The sequence below is a fragment of the Artemia sp. Qi Xiang Cuo genome, chromosome 21, assembly GCF_049724085.1.
Source record: "Artemia sp. Qi Xiang Cuo chromosome 21, ASM4972408v1, whole genome shotgun sequence".
In the NCBI taxonomy this organism is placed as follows: domain Eukaryota; kingdom Metazoa; phylum Arthropoda; class Branchiopoda; order Anostraca; family Artemiidae; genus Artemia; species Artemia sp. Qi Xiang Cuo.
The window spans coordinates 47,473,157-47,487,275 of record NC_142814.1 but is presented as its reverse complement, the minus strand read 5'-3'; the positions used below and the strand labels follow the sequence as shown (position 1 = coordinate 47,487,275).

General features: G+C 35.3%; 2 protein-coding genes across 2 annotated transcripts in view; both read right to left on the bottom strand.

Moving 5' to 3' along the window:
* LOC148939641 (uncharacterized) overlaps window positions 1–1,708 on the bottom strand; it is a 363,231-nt gene extending 361,523 nt beyond the window's left edge. Inside the window, exon 1 of the mRNA XM_089106934.1 lies at window positions 1,639–1,708. The gene's annotated coding sequence lies outside the window, so the exon portion shown is untranslated. The remainder of the gene's footprint in view (window positions 1–1,638) is intronic.
* A 5,576-nt stretch (window positions 1,709–7,284) lies between these two features.
* Window positions 7,285–14,119, bottom strand: part of RtcB (RtcB RNA ligase) — a 75,887-nt gene continuing 69,052 nt past the window's right edge. The window contains exon 11 of the mRNA XM_089107266.1: window positions 7,285–7,569. Within this exon, the coding sequence (XP_088963392.1) occupies window positions 7,342–7,569 (228 nt within the window). The 3' untranslated portion in view covers window positions 7,285–7,341. The remainder of the gene's footprint in view (window positions 7,570–14,119) is intronic.

Genomic DNA, 14,119 nt, shown 5'->3' with positions numbered 1-14,119 from the left:
TCATCAATTTTAGCCACATAGTCAGCTAAAAAAAAAAATCTATACAAAATGATTGGATAGGGATCCTTTTTTGTATATGTAAACTATACTATTTTGGTATTTGTTTAGCCTTGTGACACCTCATATGGAGACATGTTAAGAAAACAATTCTTACTTTAAAATATGTATAATGATCCTAGTTATTATATTATCCAAGGGGAGAACCTTTATCATCAAGTCTAATATCATGAATGGTAATAATAAATGGCGATAGTCCAATATCACCACATTTTTAATTCAATGCTTAAGTCTTTTTAAATTGCCGCCTAATAAGTTCTTTTATAGATAGCGTTCATGCCAGTCTTTTTATTATTTTTTTTTTTAAAGAGCAGTGGCGAAGGGCGAATAGCAGTGGCATAAATACAAAATATTAATAGCAGTGGCAAAGGGCAAATAGCAGTGGCGAAGGGCGAATAGCACTGGTGTAAATAAAAAATATTAATAGCAATGGTTAGGTTAGGTTACAAAAGATGCACGGAATTCCTATAATTTCAATTTACCACTACTTTTTCTTTAAACATGTTTTTTGACACATGTGCTAAACACGTGCTAAACGCTATCTATAAAACAACTTATTTGGCGACAGTTTACAGCGGCAATTTAAAAATACTTAAGCATTGAATTAAAAACATGGTGATATTTGGAAACTTTTTCTCTTTTGAGGATTTTTAGAGGAAAGACTTGATGATAAAGGTTCTCCCATTGGATAATATAAGAACTAGGATCATTATACATATTTTAAAGTAAGAATTGTTTTCTTAACATGTCTCCTTATTAGGTGTCACAAGGCTAAATAAATACCACTATTTTATATTAGCTGCATGGTGGATATTTGAATTTACCCAAAGCTATTTGGTAAATACTATTTTGCTGAAGAGGAGTATAAAATAAGGGATTTGATTGTACAATTTTTCTTTTTTTATGAATATATTAGGTCTAGATGGGGGGGGGGGGAAATTGCACAAAAATGTAAACAAACCATGAAAAGAGCATAAAATTATCAATCCCTCAGTTTTTGTTTTGGCATGTCACCTTCTTGAGAGCCACTATTTTTAAACTTTATCTACATTTTCCTTAATCTATCAACCAAGATTAGGGACTAGGCCTATCTGAGTAGGTAACTAGAGGTGTTACACTATTTTCTTTTGTAAAAGTACTTTCTATACTTGATTTTTGGGGTTATCAAAAGCATGTGTGTATATCCTTGGATCCTAAATATTCTGTTATATTTCTGAGGCTATATCCTTGGATCTTGAATATTCTGTTACATTTCTGAAATAGGCAAACTATTCAGTTTAATATACTAGCCTAGGACCTAGCCTAGCACATAGCCTAATTCATATGATTTCATCAAAGGGCATTAGACTTTGAATGGGGCACATATAGAAAATGCATGCCTCTGCCCTTTCCAATTGGAACCCTTTTCTATCTCTACATGTACTTCCCAGCAGTTGCTAGCAATATACAGTTAGACTAGGCTAGTCTTTGAATCTATACCAAAGTCAATTTTTTGCAAGAAAAATACACCTAGCCACTTTGAATCAAAACCCATAGACCTAACGTAAATATTTTTAAAAATATACAATTCTTTGTGTTTACCAACTAATAAACTCAGCAATTCTTCATATTTCCAAATAATTCTTAAATCCGAAACCAGTGTTGCGGTCAATGATTTGAATTTTTTGCCAACTGAAAGAAAATAATACTTATAAATACAAAATAAACGGCTCTTTTAAGCCCTCAGATGAGCCAAATTTCAGAAAGTTGAACAATTTTGTACTTAGTTTTAATCATAAGAATTTTTTAAATCTATAGTTGGAAACATAACTTTAATTGGGAACTAATCCTCAGTCTCGATCTGTTAAAACCTCTCTTTATATCCTCACGAAGAGTTCCAGTATCCCTTTAATCCTTCCTTATAACCCACTCTCACCCCATTCGAGGACGGCCTGTTTTGTTTTCAACAGATGGTTGAATTAAAAGGATGATCTCTGGCAATATATAATCTGCAAAACATGTCCCAACAATCTCAACCTTTCACCCAATCAAATCCTCCTCTGTCGTTTGGAATGCCCATGTTTTAGACATATACTTTACCACTGTCATCCCTATAGCTTTTAATATTCTAATCTTGGTTCGAAAACTTATCTTCCTTTCCTTCCAAACTTTTTCCAACTGTGAAAAAACACCCTGGACCTTGACTATTCTATTTTTAACATTTTCACTACACCAACCATATGTACTAATAGTACTACTTTGATAAGAGAAGTTATCCACTTGATTTATCATCTCATTACCAACAATACCTCTTTACCTTCACTAATTTTCAGTCTATCCGATTCTAACTTCATAAATTTTAAACTTATTATTGCACTCTAGACTCTTAAAGCATCCAGCTATTCATTTTGCCCGTATTTTAATCGAATAAGCTCAATAATCTAAGCTTATTAAAGTTTTCCTTTCCAAGTTAATGTAATGCTCTCTATCAGCCCTTGTCGTGTTCCTTGGGGAAAAGTCCATCAAAATTATATAAGTGCGAATAGAATGCAACCCTATTTAATTCCTGACTCAATATGAAACCAGCTACTAATTTCATTTCCTACTTTAACTGCAATTCAATATATAGTATTCTACAATCTACAACACTATTTACTTTAATGCATTAATACGGTATAAAATACAAGGATAGGACCTTCGATAAGGCTCTTCTATTGGGTGAATCAAACCCTTGCTCATAATATATAAAATTGAGGATTAAAGGGAATTTGATGACTCAGTCATTCTCAATTATTCATCTAAGAGTGAAAATTTGGTCAACGCATCCTTTTCTCTTCCTAAAACCAAATTGTTCTTCTCTTGAAACTTTATCTACAGCATCTCCAAGTCTAAAAAGTATTATCATGCCAAGTACCAAACTCCCTCTTATCACCTTTATTATCCCTTCGCCCCTTTCCTTACTAATAATTACGGCCATGTTAGTATTTAGAACTGAGACAGGTCCAGAAGGCTATTTTCTTTTTAATTTTTAGACACGGCAGTACAACATTTTACTATTATGCCGACTGGTTACATCTTCCATATTTTCAGCAATCTATATTTTTATGTATTTTCTCTACTTACCCGACATTTTCATAAATTCTATCACTCAAATATTTCTCGTACAAGCCCCTCCTCTTCTCCACTTCACTAAAAGTATTTTCATTAATATTCCTAGCTGTGTTTCTAACTTCCCTCCTTAAGGCTTAATCTACTACTTCACAAACTATTTTCCTAAATTTATTCTTTTCATCTTCTATATTGTCCAATTTAAGACTCCTCAGTTTAATATTTAACTGTTCCTAGAAATTTTCTACAAAATTCTGATCGTGGAATCTACCAACGTAAGAACTTCCCGAATAGCACCAACCCTTACCAAAGATAAGCTTTAGATTAACGCTAGAAACTGCTAAATGGTCATCTTTACTTTTAACATGAATAACAACACTTCTATGTGCCCCAACATCTTGTTTCGATCCTGCCAGTGTTCAGTTTACAATAGCATAATCAAAAAGGTCGGCTTACCATCATGGGAGTACAATTTTAACAAATTAGGTCATTTTATTTATAACTTGATCGCTATAACTTCGGAGTTGGGTCACTCCTATTAGGTTCGGGATAACGGGACTATTTTTCCCTGTGACCCCAAGGTCCTGCCGGTCGTTAAAGGTGCTTGAAGAGTAAACAGTTTTTGACTAATTTCTTGCAAAAATTGTGACAAAACATGATTTTTTTGAATTAGCTAATATACAGCGAGACGCCTGAGCAGGGATGGATATACCAATTAGGGAAGAGGACAGGGGCAAATACCCCCCAGATTTGTTTGCCCCCTTCTGCCCAGATTTTAAAGCATACATTTTTTAGCACTGAAAAAAATAAATAAATTGGTATTTCATAGAAAAACGTGAAATAAATTATTTACCCCCCCCCCAAAAAAAAACAAAAAATCTTGAATCATCACCATTGCGCAAGAGTCCTTTGCTTAGATAATCTTATTTTTTGTTTTTATTATTATGTCCATACTACTACTATTTCTTTACATTTACTTTCTATATTTATTCATTTTTGTTATTTTGAATATTTTTTTTACAGTTTTATTTATATATTTATTATTTCTCTATACTTTAATTATAATCCTCTATCTGACTGATATTCTTTATTATTGTATACGTTACTATCAGGCTTTCTTGGTGTGCACCAAAGAGTATGGGTAACTTGTAGCAGTGGAAACAGGCACTAGTGTCGGCAAAAAAATATCAACACCATCTAGCTTTGGAGATACTACATTTTTTCAAGCTATGAAATCGTTTTTCTATCAGGAACTAAGATAAGACACTTATTACTGCACTAATTAAATTAATTATTCTTATTGATAAACTGAAAAAATGTGAAGTATCGCCAAACAATAGATGACGATTTTTGTCGATACAGGTGCCAGTTCCCCCTACTATAAGTCACCCGTACTCATTCGTGTGTACAAAAAAATACTGTTAAACCCTGCACGCATACCACGTGTTTTGTTACGAAATATTTTTATTTCTTCAGAACATCAAGAAGATAGCACCAGGAGATCTTTCAATTTCACAAAACAAATTGTCGGCTTATTATAGCTCCGTCACCGACTTAGAATCAGATTACGACCTTTCCGATGGTCTTGGGTTTCTGCCTCAAAACTTCAAAAAATTACCTGCAAGCGCAAGCAGTCAAGGTTAAACCACACCACTGGCCATTCCATTTGGTCTTAAGCTTAAGAAGAAACCCACAAAGCTTACCATGAGAACTGTCCTTCAGTTCTCACTTCTATTGTCACAAAAACTTCGTATTATAGGGGTATTTTTGGAAGAAAATGAACCGAAATATGGACTTTTTGATGATTTTAGCCCACCAACAGACTTCTTCCTTCAGTTGGGGGACAGTAAGCCACTGGAACAAATTGTTGAGCAAATGAACAAATACTCCCAGCAAAATACGGACAAATTAACCTCGGCCAAGACCACAAAACCCCTAACCATTGTTTAACTCCTTGGTTTCTCATGCATCATCACAATCATGCCATACCATGCGCTCCCAGATCTGAAAATGTTCTAGGAGAACTCCCAGTTAAGTGTAAAAGCAAGACTAGAGACATATTCTGTGAAACCCAATGATCTATCCATCTCAGTAACAAGCCAGCATTACACAAAGGGTTCAAAGACAAGCTATTCAAGATTCGACTATTAATTGAAAAGCTGAACAAACACTTCTGAACTGTTTGGAATGCAACTGAGGCTTTTTCAGTTGATGAGAATATGTTATTATTCAAGGGCAGATTCAGTACGAAGCAATACAACTGTGTGCAGCCAGTAAAGGGAGGATAAAATTTGGATAATTGCTTGTGTCCGACTTCAATTACACATTTGAAATCTATCAAGGAAAGAAAGAGGAAGTAGACTAAGAGGCAACTAAAACTGAAAGTGGTTTACGAAAATTGGAATTTTAATCTATATATATATATATATATATATATATATATATATATATATATATATATATATATATATATATATATATATATATATATATATATATATATATATATATATATATATATATATATATATATATATGTTTATACATACATATATATATATATATATATATATATATATATATATATATACATACATATATATATATATACATATATATATATATATATATATATATATATATATATATATATATATATATATATATATATATATATATATATATATATATATATATATATATATATATATATACTACTACTGCTACTACTACTAACAACTCATTGCAGCACCAAGCCACCTGAGGCCGACAGAGCCACGCACGCCCCTCCTCCATCCAAATCTATTCAAAGCCTCCCTTTTTACACCCGCCCACGAAGTTCCCATTTCCTTTAAATCTTTCTTATGACTTCCTACCACCCCAGACGAGGACGACCTGCTTTCCGTTTAGTCATAGATGGTTGGCCGAAAAGAACAATCTTCGGCAATCTTTCATCCTTCATCCGCACACCATGCCCTAACCACCTCAACCTTTCTTTCATTATAGACCTAGAGAGCGGCATTGAACCAAATTTTTCATATTGCCTATTGTTTGAAATATGGTCAGTCATCAGGGTACCCAGAACAATCCTTAAGCAATTTCTCTGAAAAACATCTAGCAAATCTTCATCCGCTTTTCGGAGTGTCCATGCTTCAGAACCATATTTGACCACTGTCATCACTGTAGCTTCTAATATTCTAATCTTGGCTTGCAGACTTATTTTCTATTCTTCCAGACTTTTTTTTAACTGTGAAAAAACACCCTGAGCCTTGGCTATTCTATTTTTAACATCTTCACTGCTCCCACCATCTTTACTAATAATACTACCAAGGTAAGTGAAGCTGCCCACCTGATCAATCTTTTCATTACCCAACGTCACCTTTTCATCTTCACTTATTCCTAGCCTTAGTGACTTAATCTTCTTAACATTAATTTTCAGACCAATTATAGCACCCTGAACTCGCAAAACCTCTAAAACTTCATTCAATTTGCTCACACTTTAATCTAGGATGCGTAAATCGTCAGCATAATCTAAGTTCAGGAGATTTTTCCTCCCCATTTGATTCCGTGGTCTCCCATTGCCTTTCCTGTGCTCCTTTAAACAAGTCCTTAAGTCCATCAAAATAATCCATATAAAGGGGGATAGAACACAACCCTGCTTAACTCCTGATTTAATACAAAACCCTCTGCTAACAACGATTTCTACCTTAGCCACAACGTTGTTATTCCTATACGTAAAACTAATCAATTGAATATATTTGTCTGGTATACTATCCAAGGATGACACACTCGTTGAAACTCCCGTATAGGCAGAATTAAACGCTTACAAGTAATTTATAAAACTGAGGGCCATAGGTGTTTGAAAACTCAGGCACTTCTCAATTATTAGCCTAAGAGTGAAAATTTGGTCGACACATCCTCTACCTTTTCTAAAACCGCACTGCTCTTCTCTTAAAACTTTATATATATATATATATATATATATATATATATATATATATATATATATATATATATATATATATATATATATATAATATATATATATATATATATATATATATATATATATATATATATATATATATATATATATATAATGTACAGTTATATACGAACAAATAGGAACATAAAAGAACATTAAATGCAAGAAATTTATTGTGAAGTAAGAAGAAGAGAGAGTATATATAACAGGATTTAGCCTTTGATCACAGCAATAGGGCGTAGTTTAACACACTTCTTGCTGATTCCAGCATCATGGCATGTGTTAACAACGTCAGTTACATTTTTATAAGATTCAGGTGCTTCTTCCATAACAAGTTTCGGCGAGGCAACACGAATAGAGATTCCCATTTCTTGTAGCTTATTCAACACAGACTGATAATCTATATTCCTCCTAGATTTTGCACGGGATAAAGCACGACCCTGTAAAAATAATTAGCAAATGAATAGATTAAACAGGAAAACAAACATAGGCTAAGAATGTCCAGCAAACTAAACCGCGTTACGGCCAAGAATGTTTGAAGTTTTATTACTAATTTTTATTGTTAAAATTTTTATTACTCATAATATTTTATTACTTATATTTTTTTTTATAATTTTTTATTGCTCACAATCTTTTATTGCTCATTACTTATGCATCTACGGATTATAGCCGCATTCTCTTCGGCCATTGAACTGAGATTTGTTTCTAGATTAATACCTTATTTTAAGCGTTTTTGTGTTGTCTTATTCAAAGTTCAGCAATCGTCTCAACAAATTTGAATATTTTACAAGCCAAAAATGGTCGTATTCTAACATTTCTTTCTAGACTAACATTATTTTTAGCGTTCTTACTACGTCTTATTTAAGCTTGAGAGACTGTTTCAACAGGTATGAAAGTTTCAAATAAAGAGCTTGTGGAACATTTAGTATAGTTTTTGCAGTGTGGACGAAAGCTAAAGCTAATCAAATCTCATTTAGTAAGCTACTTGAAGGTTTATGGTTTGGCTTGATGGTTGAAGGTTTGGCAAAACAGATCTTTTTCCTTGAGCGTGCAAGTTTTACAAATTTATAATGACTGCAAAACACAATTCCTGAAAAAAAAGAAGAAAAAACGAAAAGTTTCCCAGGTGAATGTCGACATTAACCAGATTTCGGACATTCGCTGTAACAAATATATATATATATATATATATATATATATATATATATATATATATATATATATATATACTTTTACCATTAAAAAAGTCACTAGCCCTTTGAATTTCCAATCGATTGAGCCTTTTTTGAAGGTTCTGCAACAACACCTTCTATAAAAACCTTATATGCCCCCAGGGCATAATTTAAAACCCTTGCCCCAAGGGTTGTGGGGGAGTGTCCTTCTCAAAAAGATATTTTCTATCTGGAAATCAACTACGCTGAACAAAATGGCTATCTCAAAATTTTGATTGGATGTGTTTGGGGGAATGATGGGCGTGGGGTAGTTGCCCTCCAATCACTTTCGACTATTAAAAAGGGCACTAGCCCTTTAAACTTCCAATTGAATGAGCCTTTTTTGAAGTTTCTATGACAACGCCTTCTATAAAAACCTTATATGCCCCGAGGGCATAACTTAAAACCCTTGCCCCGAGGGTCGTGGGGGAGTGTCCACCTTAAAAAGGTATTTTCTATGAGGAAACCAACTACGCTGAACAAAACGGCTACCTCAAAATTTTGATTGGATGTGTTTGGGGAAATGATGGTCGTGGGGGGGGGGCTAGTTTCCCTCCAATTACTTTCAACTAATAAAAAGGGCCCTAGCCCTTTGAACTTCCAATTGAATTAGCCTTTTTTGAAGTTTCTACGACAACGCCTTCTATAAAAAACCTTATATGCCCCCAGGGCATAACTTAAAACCCTTGCCCCGAGGGTTGTGGGGGAGTGTCCACCTCAAAAAGATATTTTCTATGTGGAAACCAACTACGCTGAACAAAATGACTACTTCAAAAGTTTGATTGGATGTGTTTGGGGAAATGATGTTCGTGGGGGGGGGGGGGCTAGTTGCCCTCCAATCGCTTTCGACTATTAAAAAGGGCACTAGCCACTCCAATTTCCAATCGAATGAATCCTTTTCGAAGTTTCTACGACAACTCCTTCGATACGAAGTGCCCGGGTATGGAAATATATATATATATATATATATATATATATATATATATATATATATATATATATATATATATATATATATATCGATGCTGATTTGTGGTAGTTTCACGCTTGGTAGATTATTTGATTTTATTTTTGCTCATTTTTTGTTTAATGGAGTTCTTTACTTTTCCTTGAAAAACTTATTTTGTGAAAAAAGATTTTTTAATTAATTTATTTTCGTATAATATTGACATAGTCTTTTCAGGGAAAAAGAAAATAATAGTTTAAATCTTTTCTTTTTTTAAGACTTTATAGTTTGGCCAGCTATTTGTATGCTGGAGAAAAATTTTCAGCAGTTTGAAACAACATATACCCCTTCAAAAATCTGGACACAAATAGCAGTGTTTAATTTAGTTTCATACCTCCTCTAGTTGACCTGAAATGGAAAACTTGATACCATTCGCAAAAAACCTGTTTCCTTTCTTTGATAGCTTGAATGCACTTTCGCCATTTTGATTTGGTTAAATTTTAAGATCAGAAGTGGCCCCGAAAGTTTTAGCATAGTACCCTCAGTCGTTCTTGGGATGGCTGAGATGCCTTATTGGTAATTAGCATTAATACAGTGCATTTTGATTTAATCTTAAGGCAACATTTAGTTTTTAAACATAATGGGCAAATGGACGGGTGGGCGTGGGAGGGGGACTAGTTGCCCTCCAATCACTTTCGACTATAAAAGGGCATTAAACGGGGTTACTTTGAACTAAAAGTACCTTTTTTTTCTCCTTTATTTCGCAATAAATTCTATAAATGGTAACATAACAACCTAGAAACACATTTCCATATGTATTTTTGACCGCTGAAGAGGGTGGACGTTACGAATTTTTTCTATCCCTTCCCACATGGCCATAACTTTTTTTTGAAAATGGTGTTCAAAGTTACCCACACTTCGTCCAACTTTGAACGACGTTATTTTGTTTTATGTACTGTTCATGTAGTTTCTTAATTTGTTCAAAGTTGGCCATGCTTTCGGTAAGTTTGAACAACCACATCTTTACAGACCTTTTTCTCTAAGATTCAATGTAAAAAAGGTCACTTATATTGAACAAAATTAAAAAAAATACAGAAAATTAGACTAAGATCATGTCAATAACCAGAACTTGCAGCAAAATCCCTGAAAACCGGAGGCTAGAAATTGTGTTCTTTGCAAATGTTTTTTTATGACTTGTGTAACTTCACGGTGCCCTGCAATTTGGAAGGGGCCATGTCCTTTTCGAAAGAGTGGTCCAGCGAAAACATATCTTTCTTCAACAACACTGACATCACCTTTCTTGGGCAAGTTGTAACTGAAGCCAACATTGCTCACACGTTCCATAAATTTAAACTTCACCATCCCCTCATCTGGAAAGTCTTCTGCTCGCCCAATGTAGAAATCTTTCTCATAGAACACAACATAGAAGTCAGATAGTTTAATTGGGGGACCTGAGTCCTTCTTACAAGTAGAATTGTCACCACCCTCATATTCACTGTTCTGGCCTTCCTTCCAACTAAGTTCACTGGAATCGTCGCAGAGTCTTTCCGACAAGTTGTCTGATGCGTCGCCAGATGAGCATTCTAGATTCAGGACTTCTCGTAACTTTTTTCCAGCTCTCTTTCCTTTATTCGGCTTCATTTTAGCTTTACCAGATTTCAGTTCACTCGTCCTTGAATCCTCAAGATCTTCATCTTCTCTGTCACTTGATTCAGCTAGTGATTTTCTGGGAACCTTGTTAAGCTTTGTTCGCTTACGCGACACAGTACCAACAGTGACAAACCGCCTTTTTTCAAAGGAAGTTATGACAGAATCACTAACTGCCTCACGGATTTCGTCATTTGATCGCCTATCGGGAATCTTTTCGATACAACGCTTTCTATCGAAGCATGCTGTGAACCCATTTAAAGGTCGACATTGTCATCCTTTGCCAGCTCTTCCAAGAGGAGCTTCAATAGCTTCGGAAACACCTCCTTTCGGACTGAATTTTCGGTAGGGTTTTGCATCTTGTATTCTTCGAGGGTTCTTCTCCAGATTCGTTTAGTCAGATCAAAGAATAAGGACTATTCTTTTCAATAGTCTATTTTATAAGATTTCAATAAAAACCTTATGTGCTACCAGGGCATAACTTATAACCCCTGCCATGAAGACTACGGGAGTAGTGTCCTGCTCAAAGGTATAATTTCCTGAACTTTAAATTGCGTGGAACAAAATGGCTATCTCAAAATTTTGATTGGATATGTTTGGAGAAATGGTGGGCGTGGAAGTTGTGTTAGTCGCTCTCCAATCACTTCAACTATTAAAAATGACCCTAGCCCTTTCAATTTCAAATCAAATGAGCATTTTTGAAGTTTCTACGACAAAACTCTCAATAAAATCTTATATGCCCCCAGGGCATAACTACAACCCTTGCCCTAAGTGCTGGGGGAGGGGGTGTCATTCTCAAAGACCTAATTTCCAGAACTTTCTACTACGTTCAACAAAATGGCTATCTGAAAATTTTGATTGGATGTGTTTGGAGGAATGGTGGGCGTGAGAAGGGGGTTAGTTACTCTCCAATCACTTTCGACTATTACAAAGGGCACTAGCCCTGTCAATTTTGAATTGAATAAGCCCCTTTTGAAGTTTTACGACAACTCTACCTATATAAACCTTATATGCCCTCAGGGCAGAACGTACAACCTTTGCCCTTGGGGCTCTGGGGGTTTGTCGTCCTCAAATTCATAATTTCCAGAATTTTCAACTACGTTGAACAAATTGGCTATCTCTAAACTTTGATTGAATATTTTCGGGGAAATGGATGGCGTAAGAGGGGGGTTAATTACTCTACTCACTTTCGACTATTAAAAAGGGCAATTTCAATTTCCACTTTATATGCCCAAGGCCATAACTTACAACCCTTGCACTGAGGGCTCTGAGGGGGTTATCATCCTAAAAGACCACATTTCAAGAACTTTCAACTACGTTGAACAAAATGGATATCTCAAAATTTTGATTGGATGTGTTTGGGAAAATGGTTGGCGTGAGAGGTGCTTTAGTCGCTCTCCAATCACTTTCAACTATTAAAAAAGGCACTAGCCCTTTGAATTTCCAATTGAATGAGCCCTTTTGAAGTTTCTACACTTTCGATAAGAGCTTTATACGCCCCCAGGGCAAAACTTACAACCCGAGCCCTAAGGGCTGTGGGGGGGGGGGTGTTGTCATCCTTAAAGACCTAATTTTCCAAAACTTTCATCTACGTTGTATAAAATGGCTATCTAAAATATTGATTGGATGTGTTTGGAGAAAAGATGGGCGTGAGAGGGGGGTTATTTGCTTTCAAATCACTTTCGACTATTAAAAAGGGCAATAGCCCTTTCCATTTCCAATCGAATGAGCCCTTTTTCAAGATTCAACGACAAAGATTTCGATAAAAACCTTATATGCCCCCAGGGTATAAGTGATAACCCTTGCCCTGAAGACTGTGGGGGGAGTGTCCTGGTCAAAGGTATAGTTTCCTGAACTTTGAACTGCGTGGAACAAAATGGCTCAAAAACATATTTTCTATCTGGAAATCAACTACGCTGAACAAAATAGCTATCTCAAAATTTTAATCGGATGTTTTTGGGGAATGATGGGCGTGAGGGGGGGGCTAGTTGCCCTTCAATCACTTTCGACTATTAAAAAGGGCACTATCCACTCGAATTTCCAATCGAATGAGCCCTTTTCGAAGTTTCTACGACAACTCCTCCGATACGAAGTGCCCGGGTATGGAGAAAAAAACAACAACAAAAAAACACATTGTGCCCACATCGTTCTTTACTTAGGCATGTTGATAACGTTATCCGCAAAGCTAATGCATCTATCTCCATCCTTAAGCTTCTGAATAAACTCAGTATGTCCCCTCCCCATTCTTTAAGGATGAAGAGCTTCCTTTGACCGTCCCCATCTCGAATTTAATTGTCCAGTTTGGAACATCGGCATCTTCAGTACAGTCAGACACAAATTAATCTACATAAAAAAGAGCCCTGCCAATAAATTCGAAGAAGGTAAAATTCCAAAACCCCTCCTAAATAAGCTAGGCGAGAAGTGCTTGGGTACAGGAGTGGTATGTTATGCCTCCGTTCCTTCAAAATGCAACAAAAACCCTTAAATGGAACGGATTTTCCGAAAACAAAACTCCGAAAAACCCATCAAGACTGGATCCTCCTCGGACTTCCTTCCTTGTGTCCCATTCGGAGCAGTACCTCCAAATATGAACGAAAACAACTTTTCCCCCTTCAATATGGAAAAAATAAACAAAACATCGTACTAGTTTTCTTCTTTTATTATTTGGTATTGGTGCTATCCAAGTTTTGTATTTTTTCACTTATTTCGTTTTCCCCCATTTTGTCCCTTTTAATTTTTTTTTTTGTATTTATTGACCTTTTCTGTTTGATTAAGTTTTACCAGTTTTTATTTTTTTAATATGTTATGCCAATTTGTTATGACACTATGATAATATGTTGTAATGTGTTATGGCAATCTTTTTAATCTGTTATGACAATGTCCGAACTCAGTGGCTAGCACGTTAGACTTGAAATCCTTTACCTGTTACCCTTTACCACGTTAGACTTGAGGACAGGGTTAGGAGTCCTGGTGTCCAAGGTTAGGTTATTTGGTTTGGAACGAGGCTCAAAAGCGTGACACTGTAAGCTCAGCAAAAGTCCACCCACCTCTAAAAAGATACCTGGAGAAATCTAAGGAAGTTAAATACGAAGGGTGTGCGAAAGTATAGTATGGCTGGCCTCCAACTCCCCATTGTGCTTCCTGGCTAAAGAGCCATGAAACAGATATCAGCACCGCCGGCATGGA